General features: G+C 41.2%; 1 protein-coding gene across 4 annotated transcripts in view; it reads right to left on the reverse strand.

Moving 5' to 3' along the window:
• Window positions 1-2,541: 2,541 nt before the first annotated feature.
• The window catches only part of SETD9 (SET domain containing 9), a 28,150-nt gene continuing 9,955 nt past the window's right edge, over window positions 2,542-20,736 (reverse strand). For 2 of the 4 annotated variants that reach the window (XM_020997465.2, XM_020997507.2), the window contains 2 exons: window positions 7,604-7,709; window positions 2,542-2,902 (listed from right to left, as the gene is read on the reverse strand). In XM_020997465.2, the coding sequence (XP_020853124.1) occupies window positions 2,815-2,902; window positions 7,604-7,709 (194 nt within the window). In that variant the 3' untranslated portion in view covers window positions 2,542-2,814. Of the gene's footprint in view, window positions 2,903-7,603; window positions 7,710-20,276; window positions 20,500-20,736 lie in introns of those variants that run through there. The other 2 variants (XM_020997482.2, XM_020997517.2) reach the window with 2 other exon arrangements.

A 20,736-nucleotide genomic window follows, 5' to 3' on the forward strand; every position in this document is an offset into this window, starting at 1 on the left:
TATTGATGAGGAAAGTGATGCCCAGAGAGGTGGTGACTTACTCAAGGTCACACAGATAATGTCAGGACCAGGATTGAAATCCAACACTGTATTTCCTTAAATATATTACCTTACATTTTAAACTTCAGCTCTCATTTTTCTGCCCACTCACATGTTTTCATAAATTCTTCTTACAGGCTCTTCCCATTGACTTGGATTTTCAGTACTTCTGTCTAGCACTGATTCCTGGGGAACCCTACCATATATCTTTTGGTACTCAGAGAAGGACCTACCCTTTATGACTCTATTTGTGACAAAAGTCTTCTGTTTCCAATCTCATGGTAACTCAATTTTTCAAATAGCCGTTGGTGCACAATCTTACTAATGACTTTCTGCCTATCTAAATGGATTACTTTCCGTGATTCTCTTTCAACCCACATTACCTTCTGGGAAAACCAACAAATTACTCAGGCACACTTTCCCCTCCTCTAAACAATGCTATTATTCCCTCAGTGGCTTGACTGTCAAGGGATCCTGCCCATTATTGATTCCACCAGCTTGCTGGGCACAGAGGAAGATTCAATAGTCAATAGATCCCAGCATCCTCTCTGGAACCCTTTTTATGAATGGGGGCTAACTACAGCAGCTGTCAATCAGTCTCCTGGCAGAGAGAATGTCTAACAATAGGTTATGTGTTCTGGCTAAAGCTTCACTTCTTCTTTCTTGTTTCTATGAAATTTCCAAGGTGTACTTGGTTATTTGATGTATCAGCATCTATTTTATTGACCAGATCTAGAACAAACTGTACTTGGCATTATTTGATCTAATACTTATTCATTGTAAAGAAGTTCGGAGATAATCTGGTCTAATTCTGCCATTTTAAAATATAGACACTGAGGCCCAAGGAGTTGGTGTCTTGCCTGTGGTCATACAGCTCATTAGTAGTACAACTGGGACTAGAGCCCAGGTCTCATGACTCTCAGACCAGTGTTTTTTTCCACTGGATAGATTCTATTGCTTGTACTTCAGCATGTTTGATTAAAGGTTCAAGTACAATCACCAGGAGTTAGAGAAAGGGGATAAGCATTTATAGAGCACCCACTGTGTACTGGACACTGTACAAATATTGTCTCATTTGATCCTCATGACAACTCTGTGAGGTAGGTGATATTATTATCCTCATTTAAAGTTGGGAAACTGAGGCAAACAGAGTTAAGTGATTTGCCCGGGGTCACACTGCTAGTAAGTATCTGAATCTGGATTTGAACTCAGATTTCCCTGATTCCAAGCCCAGCACTCTCTCCACTGCACCACCAGCTGCCTCTGGAGATGTAAGAAATGACAGAGAAGGAAGGATCAAGGAGGACTGCAAAGTTGCCAGTCTGAGTGACTAGAAGGAAGATGATATCCTCAAAAACAATAGGTAAGTTTTGAGGTTGGAACAGATAGTTAGCATCACATTGTGCATGATGAATTTGAGATGCCTACAGAACATCCAGGTAGAAGTCTGTAGCAGGCAGTTAGTGGTAGGGCTTGAGCTCAAAAGATTAGTGTTGGATGGATATTTGGTGGTGGTTTTGGAAGAAATGATGATTGAACTTGGTGATCTATCACTGTTGGAATCCAGGGCCGGTTATTTTACAATTATGTGCCCTATCTAGAAGAAGGAAGTAGACCAGTGTCTTCCCCTCCTCCCCTGCCCAGTAGACAAGACAGTATCATGCAGAGCTTTCTCTCCCTCAGGGAGACTGAGGAAAGGTAAGGTTGCTGTGAAAAATCAGGGGAGACGATGTACACAAAGCATTTTGTTGTTATTGTTGTTTTAACGTTTATTTTCAGTTTCAAATTCTCTCTCTCTCTCTACCCCTCCTCCACCCATTGAAACATAAAGCATTTTGTAAACTTTCAAGTGAGAATTCTGTAATCTACTGCCATCATTAGAGCAAAGGCATTAAGAAGTCAATAGTTAAGGGCTTTGTAGCAACCCTTCTCAGTTTAGAATTCGATAGGCCAAGTCAGAGGCAGCTTGGTGGTGCAGGGGAAAGAGCACTAGGCCTGGGGTCCCAAAGACCCCCCCCCCGAGTTCAAATCTAGCCTCAGACACTTACTAGCTTTATAGTGCTGGGCAAGTCACTTAAACTCCTTTTGCCTCAGTTTTCTCAACTGCCAAATAATGGCGCCTACCTTTTCCAGGCCTATTGTGAAGATCAAAAGAGACACTATTTGTCAAGCATTTAGCGCAATGCCCAGCACATAGTAGGTGTTTAAAAAATGCTTATTCCCTTCTCCTAGGCTCCTATGAGCCAAGTGAGAAGCTCTTTTAATTTCACACCTAATGTGATCTAATGACAGCCATAGCAATCTCATTCCCAATCCCATCCTTCCTTAAAAGGGAGGATGAGATTCTTAAAAAGCCTGGAACACATCAAAGCCACAAAAAGAATGACCAATGTTGTTCCAACACCAAATGAGGTCCGTTAAGTCTCTGCCTGTTAATGCTACAGAATCAGACCTCCATCTTGGGGATATGCGAGTAAACAAAAGAGACAATGAAAGGATATGTTCAGGAAGCTGATTTTAATTTAATAAGTTATCCTGCATTTGGGTGAAAAGCAATTTAACTTGAAACAGTAAGACAAATTTTAAAAGTCACTGAAGCAAACAGCTTCCATCACTGCATCAAAATATAAAAGCAATATTTACATGAAGACGAAAATCCCCAATCTAATTAGATCTCAAAGGGCAAATCTCCACCACACATAACCCAGAGAAATTCACTGAGAAAGCTCTCTTGAGCCAAATGAATAGTTAAGCAGAAAAACCGATTCTGTCAAGTTAGTTGATAATCGTGTAGTAGTTAGAGAAAAGCTCTTCTCCTTGCTGGATGTCCCTGAGTGCCACGAGAACCACACATCGCAATGGGCTGTTAGAAACAAAGGGGAAAATAGAGATTTGATTAATTAACTCTGATCAACTTGGTGCATTTAGAGTAACGCGGGTTCACATCTTTAAATACAAATGTAGCTGAGATAAACATTACAGTTGGAATGTTCCTTCTCTTCTGATTCTTCCTTAACATCTTAATTTTTTAATTTAATTTTATAACTAACTCACAAGGGAACGGAAGCTTTTTTCTTTCTTCCCCAACACATAACAAAAGCAGGATTCTGGTAAAGCAGAAACAAAGCAAGCATCATTCTAAAGAGAAGACTCATCTTCCTGAATCTTTTAAATCTGGCCTCATACACTTCCTAGCTGTGTGGCCCTGGGCAAGTCACTTTACCCTGTTTGCCTCAGTTTCCTCATGTATAAAATGAGCTGGAGAAGGAAGTGGCAAACCCCTCCAGTATCTTTGCCAAGAAAATCATAAACGGGATCACGGTGAGTCAGACACGACTGAAATGACTGAATAACACCACAAAATAAAACTTAGTAAATATTTGCTCATTGATAGGCTGAGATGAAATGTCAATCTCATAGTTTGTATATACTGAGTATATACTAGAGCTGAAAGAGACCCAGTCCAACACCCTCATTTTACAAATAAGGAAACTGTCCAAAGTCAAACAGCTACTAAATAACAGAGCCAGGATTTGAACCCAGCTTCTTTGACTCTAGGGCGAGGGTTCTCTCCACCATACCATGCTGCCTCCCCAACTGAGCAAATCAAAAACACAAAATGCAGCCAGCACTCTCAAGGCAAACAGTGCAGAAGCTCTCTCTACTCTTTCTTCTAGAATGTGTTGAGAGCTTCCCAAGTCCGCATTAGAATCTAGAACCTCCTCTGAAAATGTTGGGTTTCATATTCTTGCCACGAAAATTAATTTTAAGAATCAAAAGTTTTCACAATGATAAATTATACTCTGGGCATTATATTTTAAATGACCTTATTAGTATGTGTTCTACACTAGGGCCTGAGTGTGGGAGTGGGGGTGGGGAGAATCACTCCCACACAAGGGCCCCAGCTAGAAAAGCAACAATTTAAAGCTCACCAGATAAGGACAAAATCTATTTCTGGATACATTGCATGTAAACTCTTTCAAGTTTCTTACATGTCGATACATTGCATGTAAACTCTTCCAAGTTTCTTACATGTCCAACACTTTCTATTCTTCTATTACAATATGTAAGAACATCAATATTTATTCATTTATTTGTTCATTCAATTATGCATTTGTTTTTTTAAAAATTTTATTAATTTATTTTGATTTATCAACAATCACTTCCATATGCTTTTGAGTTGAAAATTTTTCTCCCCCTTCCTCCCCCCCAACCTCCCCAAGAGGGCGCACAATCCGATATAGGCTTTACATACCCATTAAACATATTTTCACATTAGTGAAGTTGTAAGTAAAAATCAAAACCAATAGGAGGAACCATCAAAAAGATGAAACAAAACTCAACAGAGGGTAAAAATAAGTGATAGCGATTCGACTTCCACAGTTCTTTCTTTGGATGAGGACAGCATTTTCCATCCTGAGGCCTCTGTAAGTGTCTTAGATCCTCGTAATGCTGAGAAGGGTTCAGTTTAACAATCTTATTCATTGCATAACGTGGCTGTTACTGTGTACAAAGTCCTCTTGGTTCTGCTCACTTCACTCAGCATCAGACCGTAAAAGTCTTTCCAGGTTTTTCTGAAGTCAGCCTGTTCATCATTTCTTATAACACAATAGTATTCCATTACATTCATATACCACACCTTGCTCAGCCATTCCCCAATTGATGGGCATCCTCTCAATTTCCAATTCTTTGCCACCACAAAAAGAGCTGCTAGGAATATTTTTGTACATGTGGGTCCTATTCCCATTTGTTTGATCTCTTTGGGATATAGCCCTAGAAGTGCTATTGCTGGATCAAAGGGTATGCACATTTTTGTAGCCCTTTGGGCAGAGCTCCAAATTGTTCTCCAAAACGGTTGGATCCAATTATGCATTTGTTCAACAAGAATTTACCAAGCGCCTACTCTATACCAGACACAGTGCTAGTCTGCTAGTTGCTGGGGATGGGAAGTAAAACACTGAAACACTTCCTGCCTTCTAAGAGCTTTCATTTATTCTATTTGCAAGGAAACTATAGGTACATGCACACAAAGAAAACGCTAAGACATTCTTTTTAGTGGAGAGACAGCACCTTTTTACTGAGGGGGATCAGGAAAGACCTTGCATGGGAGTGGAACTTAGAGGGATAGGCTTAAAGCAAATTAGTCACAAAAATGGATCTACCCCCAGCTTCTGACTGATGAGAATGGCTCACATTTTACACGTAAGAACAGAAAGTTAATTTTCTAAAACCGATCGATGAGATCTTCACAAGACCAAAGAACACTTACAAACAACTGTTAAGTGCAGCAATGGAGACTACCGTGGTGAAATGAGTGGGCAGACCATCAGGCCTGGAGTCAGGGAGACCTGAGTTCAAGTTCAGCCTCAGATACTTACTAGTTGAGTGACCCTGGGCAAGTCACTTAACCCATCTACCTCAGTCTCTTCAACTGTAAATTGGGGATAATAATAGCACCTACCTCCCAGGATTATTGTGAGGATTAAATGAGATAACATTTGTAAATCACTTAGCACAGTGCCTGGCACATAGTAGGTACAACATAAATGCTTTTCCAAAACTTTCCTTCCCAATGTCATAAGTTTACTTTTAAGGAAGTGGATTCTCTGTGAGCTTACTCACTTTACTGGTCCTTCAGAATGTTATTTATGCAGACTTAGCATGGCTAGAACAGGTTTCTTCCATTTCAAACTATAGCATATCTTCTGGTTTTCATCCTTTCCATCTGCACCATACTTTTAACAGCCACTTAAACGGGCAAAAAAGAAACTGTTCATAATTAGTGTTAAGTCGGTCCCTTTCCTCAATCCAGATCTCCCATGTGTGGGTTTATGAACCCAGGGGAAATGGGGAGCAAGGTACTTTAAATTGATTACAGCAAAACCTCATCTGAAGAAGTTGAAGGGTGGGAGGATTAGAGAATACTTTGAAAGAAATGTCTTTTTTTAAGTACTGTCTATTTTATCAATGAGTACCAACCAAAAGGCAAAAATAAAGTTAATTTTAAAATTATAATTCCTAGTAAGCCCACACTACAATAATGCATCATAAGACTCCTAAATTATATATCTTAGAAATTCTTGTATTAAAAAGGAATCACATCTTTAATAAATTATGCCTCAGAAATTCCTTTATTCAAAAAGAAGCCCATCTTTGAGATAGGAATTATGACAAATTTCCAGTTAGTGGTGGCTGACCCTGATATCTGACTGAATTGAAAGCAATGAACCTATCTGAGTAACAAAGACATTCTTTTCGCTCTCTGATTATAAATTTTATCTATCACCAATAAAGTGTCTCTGGAGATATCTTCCAAACACATACATAAGCATGCTTGCAACCACCATCCTGATGTGCAGCCTTTTCTAATGCCCCCAACATCTCATTAGATGCTTATTTCACTGTGAGTGTGGTCCTGCTTCCCTGTACCCATCTCTAAACATGTTTTGGAGGTTAAAATAAAAATGACAAGGGATGAAATCTGACAACAGAGATTTTTGTGTTCCTTTTTCAGGTAGCATTTTTCATTTCAAAGAACCATGTGTTTATACCACACTGGGGGGAAGCAGGATAACTGTTTTTAACCATCATCTACCTCACAGGAATCTGTACTTGGACAAATAGGGCCATTCAGTATCATTAAGGTTAATTAATTATCTACATTCTGGTCCTAGTTTTCATTTAATGCTAATATATTCCAGAGGATAGAAATATTGCTCTGGCTAAATTATTCTATCTTTGGGCCAAATGCTTCAAGTCTTTCCTAAAAAACGTGGTATAGAATCCTGGTGTCCTGTTCAGTAGGAGCAGTGAAAGGGATAGCACCTATGATTTCACTGGTACAGAGAAATTCCAGGTGAAAAAACACCTTTGACCAATGCAGGCTGGCACTTTTGCTGAAATTTATGGTCTTAAGAGAGCTGTCTAGAACAAAGAGGTTAAGTAACTGGTCCAGGGTCATATAGCCAATACAGATTCGAGGTGGGCCTTGAATCTATGTTTTCCTGATTTCAAGGAGAGTTCTCTATTACATCAGGCTGCCTCCTGTTCTGTTCAATATGAAAGAAAATTCATAATAAAATGTCAATGCTACCACTATATCCTGCTAAAAAATACTATGAAATCATGTATATATGTGTTATGTAACAATTTGGGGAGTAAGAAAATATGTTTAATTTCATTTGCTTGTTCAAAGACACCCCAAACCTCTCCTTTTGAAAGGGGTTAGCATATAATCCCGGGCAAGTCTTCCCAGAATTTAGCACCTACCTCCTACGGTTATTGTGAGGATTAACTGAGATAATATTTGTAAATCACTTAGCACAGTGCCTGGCACATACTAGGTGCTACATAAATGCTTTCCCAAGCATGTTTATCTCTCCCCTCCCACCTTTCTGCCAAATGAGCATTTGTGGATTCCATCAATAAATTTCAGACCCCAAAAATGTTTTGGGACCAGATCAATTTGGGAAATGCTGTTCTACACAGATTTTTCCTCAGAAAAGCAGCTAATAAAATATGAGGCAAAAGATAGATACAAACCACTGTTCTGAGAGATGCTGACCTTTGTGTGTCATGACTGTACATGATATTTGGAAGATACTGCTTAAATTCTAATGGGAAAAGTTCGGGCACATCAAATTCCTGATAGCAGACATTAGCTTCTTTGTCTAGAGGAAAAAGAGAGAGAATGATAAAGAGAGAGAGAGAGAGAAAGAGAGAGAAAATGCAAGAGAGAGGAAAAGAGTAGGGAGAGAGGGGGTAGGAGGGAGAAAGGGGAAGAGAAAGGGAGAGGAAAAGAGAGAAAAAAGAGCAGGAAAGAGAGCAAGAGAGAGAGAGATACAGACAGAGAGGGAAAGAGGGAGGGAGACAGAAATAGGAGAGAGAGGAGAGAGAGAAAGAGAAGGAGGGAGGAAGGAAGAGACAGTAAAAGAGAGAGACAGAGAGAGAGAATAAAAAGATAAAGAAAGAACAAAAGAAAGAGAGAAAGAGAAAGATAGAGGGAGAGGAACCAAAAAAGGGGGAGAGAGGAGGGAGGGAGGGGAGGGGAGAGAGAGAGAGAGAGAGAGATTTTGCAAGTTAGTAATGAATTTTTTTTCTGAACTTAACCAAATCAGATGAACATTTCCACATACAAAGCACAAAGGAAAAAGAAGATTGCAACAAAGCCACAAACCAGCATCATGTACAGCCTGCTTCTCCCTCCAAGTTTACAAGAAATTAAACATGTTATTTTCAAACCGTCATGCTTGTCTGTGTTTTCTACTGACCTTGAATGAAATTTTTTTTAAAAAACAAGGTATCTAAGCGTTTCCTGTAATTGCTGTAATATTTTGTATAGTAATAAGCCCCCCAACAAAGTAAGCAGCCATCTAGACTTATCCTCTTCTCTACACCTGGTCTGCAGGTCACAGAGAAGGTAAATGACAGGATCAAAACCACACAGGAAGCTAAAGTCAGATTGAACAACACAGCAGAGACACAACTCCAGCGTGACCTGCTCAATATGACCATGTGAAGTCAGGAAAAAATAACCAGCAGATGATTATGAAGCAAGGGGAAATGTCAAAATATCATGGTCAGTAAGGACAAGGGAGGCGTCCAATCCCCAATGATAAAACAAAAATGACAAAAATAGGGTTCTTGTGGAGCTGACCTTAATACAGCTGCTGAAAAGAGCACCCAAAATGTCACACTCTTAACGGAATCATCATCAGCGGTTTAAGAGGCTGACCACGAGGCAATCCTGCCTTAAAGGAAAAGCCATCGCACTTTTTTTCTACACACACAATTTGCCTCCACGTTACCTCCATGCTTCCTATCAGAGCCATTTGCCCATTTTGTGTATGTGGTCCTAAAACCAGACTCTTTTGAAAGCCAGACATTTTCAAATTCTTGAAACAAAAATTTGCTGCAAGTATTTTGTTAAGGGGAAAGGGGCCGACATCAGCTCAGAACTGAAAACTAAAGCTGTCTATTTCCAAAATTGTTTTCAAAAATTCCATTAATTCACAATTTAAGTGAAATGGAAGAATATTTATAAAAACATAAACTGCTTAGATTAACAGAAGAGAAAATAAAATTTCTTAGTAAACCTATTTTAGAGGAAAAAAAATTGAACAGGCCATGTAAGAGCTTAATAAGAAAAAAACATTAGAAGCAGATGGATTTACAAGTGAATTCTACCAAAATTTTAAAGATCAACTAATTCCAATATTAAATAAATTATTTGGAATAATAGGCAAAGAAAGAGTCCTACTAAACTCTTTTTATGAAATAAATATGGTAATGATATTTAAACCAAGAGCAAAAAGAGAAAGAAAATTACAGACTATTTTCATTAACAAACATGGATGCAAAAATTTTTAAATGAAATACTCAGAGGCTTTGCTTGCAAATGTTTAGGGATCTTTCTCTTCATTTGTGTTCTAGGCATCCCTGCCACTATAATAGCTCTATACGGTGGTCATCTTCATCCATTCTTCCAGCCTACTTCCTCACTGAGGACTTGATCTCAGGGCTGGGCTCAGGGACCTTCTGGAGTGATGTTCTGGGTTGGTTCTTTTGCTGCTTTCTTGGGGTTGGAGCACTGTATTATTTCAGGATCTTAAGGACAGGCTGGGGATGTGTAAGCTTTCAGTACTCCCCAAAAAAGCAGTTTGACTGCTATATCCTGGTTTGAGCTTTGCAAGTTCCTGACTTGGGGTATGGGTCTGAACAAGAGTAGATGCGGCTGGACTCAGCCCCTATCAGCAGGTGGAGAGATCTGGTGGTTCAGAGCAGCGGAACTGTGGGCTCCCCTTTGGTCTAGGATTCCAGAACTCATTACTGTTTCTGTTGGCTGGGCTGGAGGTTAGAAGTGAAATTTTGCTATGCACCTGAAGTTTGTCCCACACAACTGTTGCAGCTGCAGCTGCTTCTGTTTGCCTCCAAACGTCCTCCTTTCTCAGTACTCAGCCCCGGGCTTCCCTACCCAGGAATACTACTGACATGTAGGGGTCCCCTTCTCACTCTGCCCTAGATTTGCAACCTGGGACTGGATAGTGGACAACCATGCTGGCAGTTGGCACCTGCCACCGTCACAGTGCTGGTAAAAGTTTGGTATCTCCTCTTCTTGGGGCACACAGCCTCTCCCTGAGTGTGGCCAGGCTCCTCAGTGCTACTGACTGAGCGGATGTCAATCCACAGACCTCCCTGTCTGTCTCCCATTGCTGAGCTGCACTGGACAAATGACTCCCTGCAACTTTTTCTAGATTTCCCCATCAGGATTTTGTCTGGCACATTTTCCAGATTAGGAGGAGTTTGTGGAGAAGAGCTCACCATCACTCTGTGATCTTGGCTCCCCCTACCCCTACTTTAAGGTGTGCAAAGCTACTTTACAAATATCTTCTCCTTGCCCGTGGTCACACAGCTAGTAACTGTCTAATTCAGGATTTGAATTCAGGTCTTTCTGATTCCACTGTCCCACCTACTGGCTAAATAATCACCAGTGTTTATATAGCACTTTAAGATTTCCAAAGCACTTTACAAATATCAGCTTCTTCTATCTTCACAACAAAAACAACCACCCTGAAAAGCAGATGCTATTTTTAACCTCGTTTTACAAATGAGGAAACCAAGGCAGAGAGAGGTTATTAAGTGATTCACCTAGGGTCACTCACACAGCTAATAAGTGTCTGAGGACAGATTTGAATTTAGGTCTCTCTGACTCCAGATCTAGTGCTCTCTATGTACTGCACCATCTAGCTTCCATGCTTCCTTCCTAAGAAATACAAAGGAGAGATCCAAGATGCTTGGAAGTAGAAATCAATAAAGGCTTCGTGGAAGAGCTAGTGGCTGAAGTGGGCCTGAAAGAACAATAGGGATTTCATAAAGGGAAGAGATCATCTAAGCAAAAGCTCAGAAACAGGAGAGACCGTGACAAGGAGGGCGATGGTCTCAGTTTAGCTGGAATATAGATTATGTAAAGAGGAGTTGTTTGTCCTTCGTTCTTGAAGAGGACCATGACATCAGGAAGGTGATGTCATGACTTGCAAGTGATTTGGATTTAAGTGAGGGAGGACTGTGCAAGGTCACCAGCCTCGCTTTTTCCTCTGGAGCCATCTGGGTCCAAAGGTAAGATATAGATCAGGATCACTGGAGATGGCCCCCATGAAGAGGAGTAATATTAAGCTGAAGACCTGCATGTATGTGAAATGCTTCCAGAGCTGGCAGAAGGCTTAACACCCTCCTTGGTCAATGGTCAGACATTGAATCATTCTGACATCAAAGAGTGATATAATGAGAGGAGTGCACGGGAAAGTGCCTTCAGGAAGCACGAACGATAGATTGCAGATGGGAGAACGCAGAACAAGGAAAAAAAACCCAGTGAGGAGGTTGTCCAAATTGTCTGGCTAAGGGGTAACATGGTTCTGAACAAGGGGGGGTTGCAATGGGAGTAGAAAAGAGAGAGAAATATTGCAAAGTTTGAATCAAGAGGGCCTGGAGACTGACTAACTGTAGGGGAGAATGAGACAAAGAGGGAGAAATCAAGAAAGGGGCAGAGATTTCCAGCTTGTGACTGAGAGGATCATAGTGGCATCGATTATGATGTAGTGATTGATGTTAGAGAGAAAAGATTATGAGGAAGGGATGGATAGAGAGATGATAGATAATAAAGATAGAAACAGATAGAGGATAGAGATAAAATAGAGAGATAGCTGATAGATGAGAGACAGAGACAGATAAAGATAAATGATAGAGATAGAGGAAGAGATAGATATTGATAAAAAGAGAGAAAATAGCTAGAGAGATAGATGATACAGACAACATAGAGTCAGAAAAATATAGATAGATTACAGATAGAAATAAAAAGAAAGAGAGGGATAGAAAGAGATGGAGATAGATGATATTGGTAGATAATAGATATGAGACAGACATAGATACATAGAGATAGATGATAGAGATAGAGAGGAAGAGAAAGATATTGGTAGAAAGAGATAGATAGAAGATTGATAGGTAATAGCTAGATAGAGATAGACAACAACAATGTTTTTGGAGCAGCTAGGTGGTGCAGTAGATAGAGTGCTGGGCCTGGAGTCAGGAAGACTCATCCTCCTGAGTTCAAATCTGGCCTCAGACACTTACTAGCTGTGTGACCCTGGGCAAGTCACTTAACCTTGTTTGCCTCAGTTTCCTCATCTGTAAAATGACTTGGAGAAGAAAATGGCAAACTGCTCCAGTATCTTTGCCAAATGGGATCGTGAAGAGTTGTACGTGACTGAAAAATGACTGAACAGCAAGAGATAGAAAGATGACTCAGAGATAGAGTTAGAAAGATATAGACAGATTATAGAGTTCGAAAGGGATAAAGAGATACAGATGGAGATGGATAGCTAGCTAGATGATATGGATAGATATATGAAATCTAAGAGAGATAGTTATAGACAGATGATAGAGATAGAGAAGAGAAAAATATTGGTAGAAAGAGATAGAAGATTGATAGATAATAGCTAGAGATAGATAATTCAGACAATAGAAAGATATAGATTACAGAGACAGATGGAAATTGATGAGTTATAGACACAGTATTCATTTATTGAGGGAGGGGAGGGCAATCAAGGTTAAGTGACTTGCCCAGGTCACACAGTTAGTAAGTATCTGAGGCTGAATTTGAACTCAGGTCCTCCTGACTCCAAGGCCAGTGCTCTATCCACTGCACCACTTAGCTGCCCCAATAGAGTATTTATTAAACACTTTTTATATACCAGGTATTCTGCTAAGTGCTAGTGATACAAATATAAGAAAGCAAGACAATCCCTACCCTCAGTTCTAAATGAGAGAAGACACCATGTAAAGTGAAGCTGGAAGGCATGGAGAGGGAAGAGCGATTGGGGTGATGGCCAAGAAGTGGTTTGGAGACCTGTTCCCAGCACAAAAAGGCAAAAGCTTACCTGTCAGTGCTGAGGGACCCAGAGATGAAGTTCCTGTTTGGGGGTGTAGCAGATGCTGTAGGAAGCATGGTGAGGAGATAGCCAGGAAGCGACGAGCTCAGCTTTGGACAAGAGGAATTTAAGTGGTCCATGGGGCATTCCCATAGAGACAGCTAACAAGCTGCTGGCAATGTGGGACTGCAGAGGTCAGAGGCAGGGGAGCAGACAAGAGAATCATCTTCACAGGGATGAAAATTGAAGCCGTGGGAGTAGATGAGAAGGCTAAAGGACATAATACCGACAAAGAAGAGTCTTGAAGCATGAGGGAAAACAGGGCAGAAAAGAAGAACAAGAAATGGTCAGGGAAGGAAGAGCATCCACAGATCAAAACGTTGAGGAAACAGTTATCAAGAACATGGCAGTCCCAACCTCTTCTCTATCAGCTAAAAACCTTGCCTTATGCTTAACTGCAATTTACCAAGAGCTCCTCCCCTCCTCCTTATCTTACATCACTCAGATGCCTTCCCCCATAAACTCCTTTACTTCTGTATCAGACGAAGATGTGGTCCTTTTCTGCATCAAGTTAAACCCCCCCCCGCCATGAGTCCTTCATAGCAGACCCTTCCATCCTCGCCAGCAAATTGCCCCTACTCTCATCCCCAGCTTCTAATGAAGCTACAATCTCTCCCTGTTTTCTGACCAGGATGCAGTGTTTATTCTCTATTTCCTAAGACATGCCCATCTCTCCCCCATTCTTACAAAACAATCTCACCTGATCATCTGCATCTTTATCATCTTATCTCTCCTCTTCTTAGAAAACTCCTTGAGAAGGCTTTCTACACCTGGTGGCACTGGCCCTCTCCTCTAATTCTTTTCTAAACCCTCTACAATGTGGTCCAACCTCATCATTTAACTAAAATTGCTCTCTCCCAAGTTACCAGTGGTCTCTTAACTGCCCATCTAATGCCCTTTTCTCTTGCCTCACCCTCCTTGACCTCTCTTCAGTCTCTGACACTCCATCACCATCTTCTCTTGAATACTTTCTCTTCTCTAGGTTTTCATGACACTGGCCTCCTTCTTCCTCCTGTCTGACCCTCTCCCTCTCAGTCTTCTTTGCTGGATCTTTAGCCAGGCCATGCCCACTAACTGTGGGTGTCTCTCCAGGCTCTGTCCTAGGTCTTCTTCTCTTCTCCCTCTATACTATCTCACTTGGTGATCTCATCAGCTCCCATTGGCTCAATTATCATTTCTAACACAGATAATTCCCAGATCATATACATCCTGCCCTAACCTCCTGGCCACCGAGATTTAGCTCATAATCAAAGTCTCAGCCTCTTTCCTCATATCTAGGGACAACCATTCCCTTGACCTCGTGATTGCTTGTAACTGCTCGGTGTCTATGATCCAAAACTCTGAAATTTCTTTCTCAGACCATAAGCACATCTCTCCTCTTCACTTTTCCTATACCTAGTCTTGCCTTCATCAGGACCCCAGTTCCTACATCCCTTTACTTTACCAGTTACTTTACCAGTTCATCAACTCCTTTTCTGGACTTAGGCAGTCAACTACCATTAATTAAGAGTGTACTATGTGCCAGGCACTCTGCTAAGGGTTAGGAATACAAACAAAGATAACATATAGTCCCTGCTCTCAAGGAGACCACAGTGTAATGGAGGAGACAATATGCAAAATTATGTACAAATAAGATAGACAGAATAAATTGGGCAGAGTCTCAAGCGGATGGCACTAAGATTAAGGAGGATGGGGAAAGGCTTCTTACAGAAGGTGGGACGTTAGCTGATATTTGAAAGAAGCCAGGGAAGAGAGCAGGTGGAGATAAGAAAGGGGAACATTCCAGATATGGGGGTCAGCCAGAGAAAATACTCAGAGCTGGAGGATCGAATGTCATATTCAAAGAATAGCAAAATAGTGAGTAAAGCATAAGAAGACTGGAAAGGTAGGTGGGGCCAGGTTAGGAAGGGCTTTGAAAACAAAACAGAGGATTTTATATTGGATCCTGGAGGTAATAGGCATTATCGGACTTTACTGAATAGAATGATATGGAGAGGCTTGTGTTTTAGGAAAATCAGTTTAACAGCTGATTGGGGACCTTTCTTTTCTCCCTTCACGATTCTGACTCTCTGGTAAACCAGTTCAATGTTCTGCTGGCCTTTACCTTGAATCTCTTGCCCCCTAACACCACTCATCTCTTTCCCAATTCCAGTCTTGGGTTACTTCTCACTTCTTCACTCCTACTCGGGTACTATGCAAGGCCCACAATCATTCTGATGGCCCGCCCATAGATCTGTTATCTAATTTCAACTAGGCACTCGTGGCTTCATAAATACCATGCTTGTATTTACATAGCTGTATGCATGCTGTCTCCTCTATTAGAACGTGAGTTTTGGAGGGCAGGGACTGTGTTATTGCCTTTCTTTGTATTTCTAGCACTCAGCCCAGTGCCTGGCACATAGAAGGTACTTAACAAATGCTTACTGACTGACTGAATGAGCCTCTATCACTTACTACATTTAGGTTCCAAATCTCTTTTCTTCTTAAGCTACCCACATTCAGCCCTGTGGAGGAAGGATCTCACCTTACTGACAAAATACAGACCTTTCCTCATTCTTCATCCTTCTTGACCTCTCTGAAGCATTAGACAGCTGACTAACTCCGTCTAGATACTCTCTCCTCCCTAGGTTTCCATGACACTGCTCTCTCCTGGTTCTCTTCCCATTAACCGTTCCTTCTCCATCTCCTTTACTAGGTTATCATCAAGATCATGGCCACTTCGTGTGACTACTTCCCAAGGCTCTGGCCACAGGCCTCTTTTCTTCTTGGTGATCTCATCAGCTCCCACGGGTTGGATCTTTGCGAAGATGACAACATGTCCAGCCTTCATCTCTCTCCTAAGCTCTAATCCCACACCTACCTTCAATCGCCTGCTGAACGTTCCCTCCTGGATGTCCCATAAGCATCTCAAACTCAACATGCTCAAAATCTAACATTATCTTTCTCCTTAAACCAACCCCTTCTCTTAACTTCCCTGTTTCTGTGAAGGGCACCGTCATCTTTCCAGTCTCCCAGTTTTGTAGCACCAGACTCTTCTTCTCCCTTACTTCCCTCCTCTCTTTTCCTCCCCCACTCAACGAGTTGCCAGTCATTCTAATTTTACCTTCACAACATCTCTTGTATCAATCACCTGCTCTCCACTCACTCTATCCCCTTTTACCTAGACTAAGTGATTGAGGCCAGATTTGAACTCATGTCTTCCTGACTCTAGACCCTGCATGTTATCCAACTTCACCTTAAAAAATATGCTTATTTTCTTTTACCCTATCACAGCGCTCTTGTACTCCTGTTTCTATACCCACCTAACCCATTTCCTGGCATCCAGTCTTTTTCTTCTCCAACGTAGCCTCCACACAGTCGTCAGGCTGATATTTTTAAAGCATAGGTCTGACCAAGTCGCTCCCTTTCTAAATAACCTTCTGTGCCTCCTCTGGGAGAAAATATAAACACCTCTGTTTATCACTTGGAACCTCCCCAATCTATCTCTAACCTACCTTTCCAGTCGGATTTCCCATTTATCCTCCTGATGAACTCAACATTCCAAACTTGGCTCCTCGCTATTTCCCATAGACAACATCAACAATGATAACTTACACTTACAAAACACCTACTATGTGCCAGTTACTGTGCTAAGCCCTTTAAAATTACTATCTCATTTGAGGCTCACAACAACCCTATAAAGTAGGTGCTATTATTATTATTCCATTTTTATAGAGGAAGAAACTGAGGCAGACAGAGGTTAAGTGACTTGCCCAGAGTCACACAGATAGAAAGTATCTGAGGCTGAATTTGAATTCAAGTCTTCCTGATTCTAGGCCCAGCACCCTATGCACTGGGCCACCTAGCTGTCCAAATACAAAGTAATTTTGTATTATACATACATACATACATTTACACATATATGTACACACACACACACATATATAGAGTATTTCATTATCTGTACAAATGCTGTCTTTCAACACCTCCTTCTTACTTCCCTAAGTAGAATGCAAATTCCTTGCAGTCAGGGATTATTTTGTTTTGGCCTCTGTATATCTAGCACTTAGTACATGGGAGGAATTTAATACATGCTGGCTGAATTGAACTGAATGGTCCCCTGCTAGCTGTCACAATGGATACAGCACCAGGCCTGGAGTCAGGAAGACTCAACTTCCTGAGTTCAAGTGTGGTCTCAGACACTTACTAGTTGTGATCCTGGGCAAGTCACTTAACCCTGTTTGCCTTAGTTTCTTTATCTGTCAAATAAGCCAGAGAAGGAAATGGCAAACCATTCTAGTACCTTTGCCAAAAGAACTCCAAATAGGATCACAGAGAATAGGACAAGACGGAACAACTACCGCATTGTAAGTTCCACATTATAAGGGAATAGAAATATGTCTTAGATAACCTTTGTGCATGCAAGAATGTAAACTTCTTGAAGTTAGGGACTGGGTTTTGTTTTTGTTATCTCCAGGGCTTAGCTTGGTGCTTCGAGTAGAGCTAAATAAATGTTTGCTTAATTGAAATTAATTGCATCTCATCAAGCTCCTAGCAGTGTTCTGTACACAGTGGGCACTTGTACAATTGAATGTTGAATCCAATTCATCAGCACAATCTGTTAAACATAATTTAATCTTTCTTTGGTGGCTCAGGACCTTGCAGCACCTATTCAAGAACAACATTATGAACATCAATCATCACTGTGCCTTAGATATAAAAGATGGAGGACTCACAGGTGGTTAGCACTGGCAGGGAACCAAGGTATCGTTAAGTCTGCTTCTCTCATTTTGGAGGACCACAGCCATTCAGTGATTTACTAAAGGTCACCCAGCTAGTAAGTGGCAAAGACTTTGGACTCCCAAGCCTCAGCCCTTCCTAGACTGGTGTCAGTGTGTACTGGCCACAGAATCCATTCTTGAAGTTTTGATAATAGCTAACAATAATAATAGCTAACATTTATATAGCACTTACTATGTGTGAGACACTGTGCTAAGTACTTTACAATTATTATCTCATTTGATCCTCAAAGCAATCCTAGGAGAGTTAATATGCCATTATTACCCCCATTTTACAGATGAAGACATTGAGGGAAACAGATGTTATGTGACTTGCCCAGGGGCACACAGCTAATAAGTGCCTGAGGCTGGATTTGAACTCATGTCTTCCTGACTCTAGACTCAGCACATTGTCCACTTCACCTAAAAGAATTAGCTTATTTTCTTTTACCCGGTCATAGCCCTCTTATACTCCTGTTTCCCTATAGGCTTAAAAAAGAAGCCAGAGGATAGGATTTACTCTGTTATCAGAGTTTTCAGGACTGAACACCTAGCCCTATTCTGTGCTTCATGGACCATGACTGTGTAGAAGATACAGAGCTGGCTTTACCTCTGTGCTCTGCCCTCTTTCCAGCTTGGTTCCCCACCACCACCTCTGTAATTGCTCCAGTTTCTCTCTCAACACTCTTGTTTGCTACAGCTTCCCTCTTCTGCACATCCCGGAAACCTGTCTCTTCATACTTTCCTTCTTCCTTCTGTCCCTGGTCACCTCAACTTCTGTTTTCTTCACTGCTGCACTTGTAGGACTGGGATCTTAGTGATTTGCCAACCACATATGGACTGCCTAACCCTTAGAAATGCTCAGTCAGCACAAGGACCAGTCATCAAAATCATGGAAATGAATCTAGTTTCCCTTTCAATTCTCCTGGCAGCCTTTGTTACCCATGATTTATTTTTTTCCAAAAAAAAAAAACATTCAAAGTTCCAGTGAGCCAATTTAAGCTACATTATTAGATTAATAGTCTTGGGAAGCTCTGATAAAATAAGGGGTAAGAACCACTATTTAAAGAAAACCTTGGTTCCCAGTTTACCAGCCATATGACCCTGGACAAGTAACATTTTTTTGATTCTACTTTTTCATCTGTAATAAAGAGGTAATAACACACCATCAACCTCATGGGGCTGTTGTAAGGCCCAAATGGACTAATAAAGGCACGGATGGCATGCTTCTCATATTTGCAGATGGACAAAGCTAGGGAAGGACAGCTAACATATTGGATGAAAGACTGAGATCTCAAAAGACCTGGGCAGGCTACAACTGTGTAAAATGAAGGGTCTGGACTTTGATAGCTCTGAGGTCCCATCCGGCTCTAAACCTACAATGCTTAAGGCAGTGGACCACATCTAACAAGGTGAAATTTAACTTCAACAGTACTAGGTGCGGGGAGCAGGAGGCATGGCTAGACAGCTCTTCACTTCTACTAGATCCAGGGGGCTTAGGGGTTTGTAGGCCCAGCTTAAGGCAACAATGTGATAGTGGAGCCAGAAAAAGCCCATTGTAGCTTAGGCTACATTAAGAGGCTAGAGAGGTAACAATCTCTATATATCCAGAGTACTGAGTTCAGTTCTTGGGGCCCTATTTTAAGAAGAATATTAGTGGCAACTAGGTGGTGAAGTGGATAAAGCACCAGCTCTGGAGTCAGGAGGACCTGAGTTCAAATCTGGTCTCAGACCAGACACTTGACGCTTACTAGCTGTGTGACCCTGGGCAAGTCACTTAACCCCAATTGCCTCACAAAGAAAAAAAAGTTAGTAAGCCAGAAGCCTAGAACTAGAAGGGTCCTCAGTGACCACCTAGCCTGATTCCTTCATTTTATAGATAGATAGAATTTACATAACACTTTAAGATTTGCAAAGCACTTTAACAAGTATTGTCTCATTTGATCCTAGAAACAAACCTGGGAGGTAGGTACTATTATGACCCCCATTTCATAGATGAGAAAACTGAGGCAGACAAAAGTCAAGTGAATTGTCCATGGTCACAGAGATAGTGTTTGAGTGAATTCTGTTCTTGCTGACTTCTAAGTGCTATAACCTGGGACAGCTAGGTGGCACAGTGGATAGAGTGACAGGCCTGGAGCCAGAAAGACTCATGTTCTTGAGTTCAAATCTGGCCATTTACTAGCTGTATGACCTTGGGCAAGTCATTTAACTCTACCTCAGTTTTCTTACCTGTAAAATGAACCAGAGAAGCAAATGGCAAACTGCTCCAGTCTCTGTGCCAAGAAAAATCCCAAAATGGGGTCACGAAGAGTAGGACAGGACTGAAAAACACCTGAGCAAATGCTATATATTCACTGTGCCACCTAGCTGCCATGTCAGTGACAGCCAATGAAATTAAGTGACTTACTGAAGGTTATACAGTTAGTTAACCACACAGCAGGATTTGAACCCAGATCTTCAAACTCCAGAGCCAGTGCTGATACTACTACACCATGCTGCCTCCTACAAAAGGGCAACCAGGATGCTCAAAGACCTCAAGATCACACTGTGTGAGGACCAGATAAAGGAACCAGAGATGCTTAGTTTATAGAAGAGAATACTGGATGGTATGGTCCATGATCACTGTCTTCAAGTAACTGAAGGACTGCCCCATAAAAAGTCAATGAGACTTTTTCTGTTTTACTCCAGAAGGCAGAATCGGGAATAAGAGGCAGAAACTGCAGAGACAAATTTAGGCCAAATATAAGGAAAATTTCCCTAATAATCAGAGCTACTTCAAGATGGAATAGATTGACTTAGGAGGAAGTGGGTTCCCCAATCTCCCTGCCCTTACTAGAGGTCTTCAAAGAAAGACTAGACTTTTTAAAGCCTTAATCACTGAATGAATGCTGCTGCCTCAGTCAAACAGACCTGTTAAAGACCTTAGCTTGAAAAGGCCAAGGACCCCTACTGCA

This window comes from Phascolarctos cinereus, unplaced genomic scaffold, assembly GCF_003287225.1.
Source record: "Phascolarctos cinereus isolate Bilbo 61053 unplaced genomic scaffold, phaCin_HiC Scaffold_4;HRSCAF=312, whole genome shotgun sequence".
Classification (NCBI taxonomy): Eukaryota; Metazoa; Chordata; class Mammalia; order Diprotodontia; family Phascolarctidae; genus Phascolarctos; species Phascolarctos cinereus.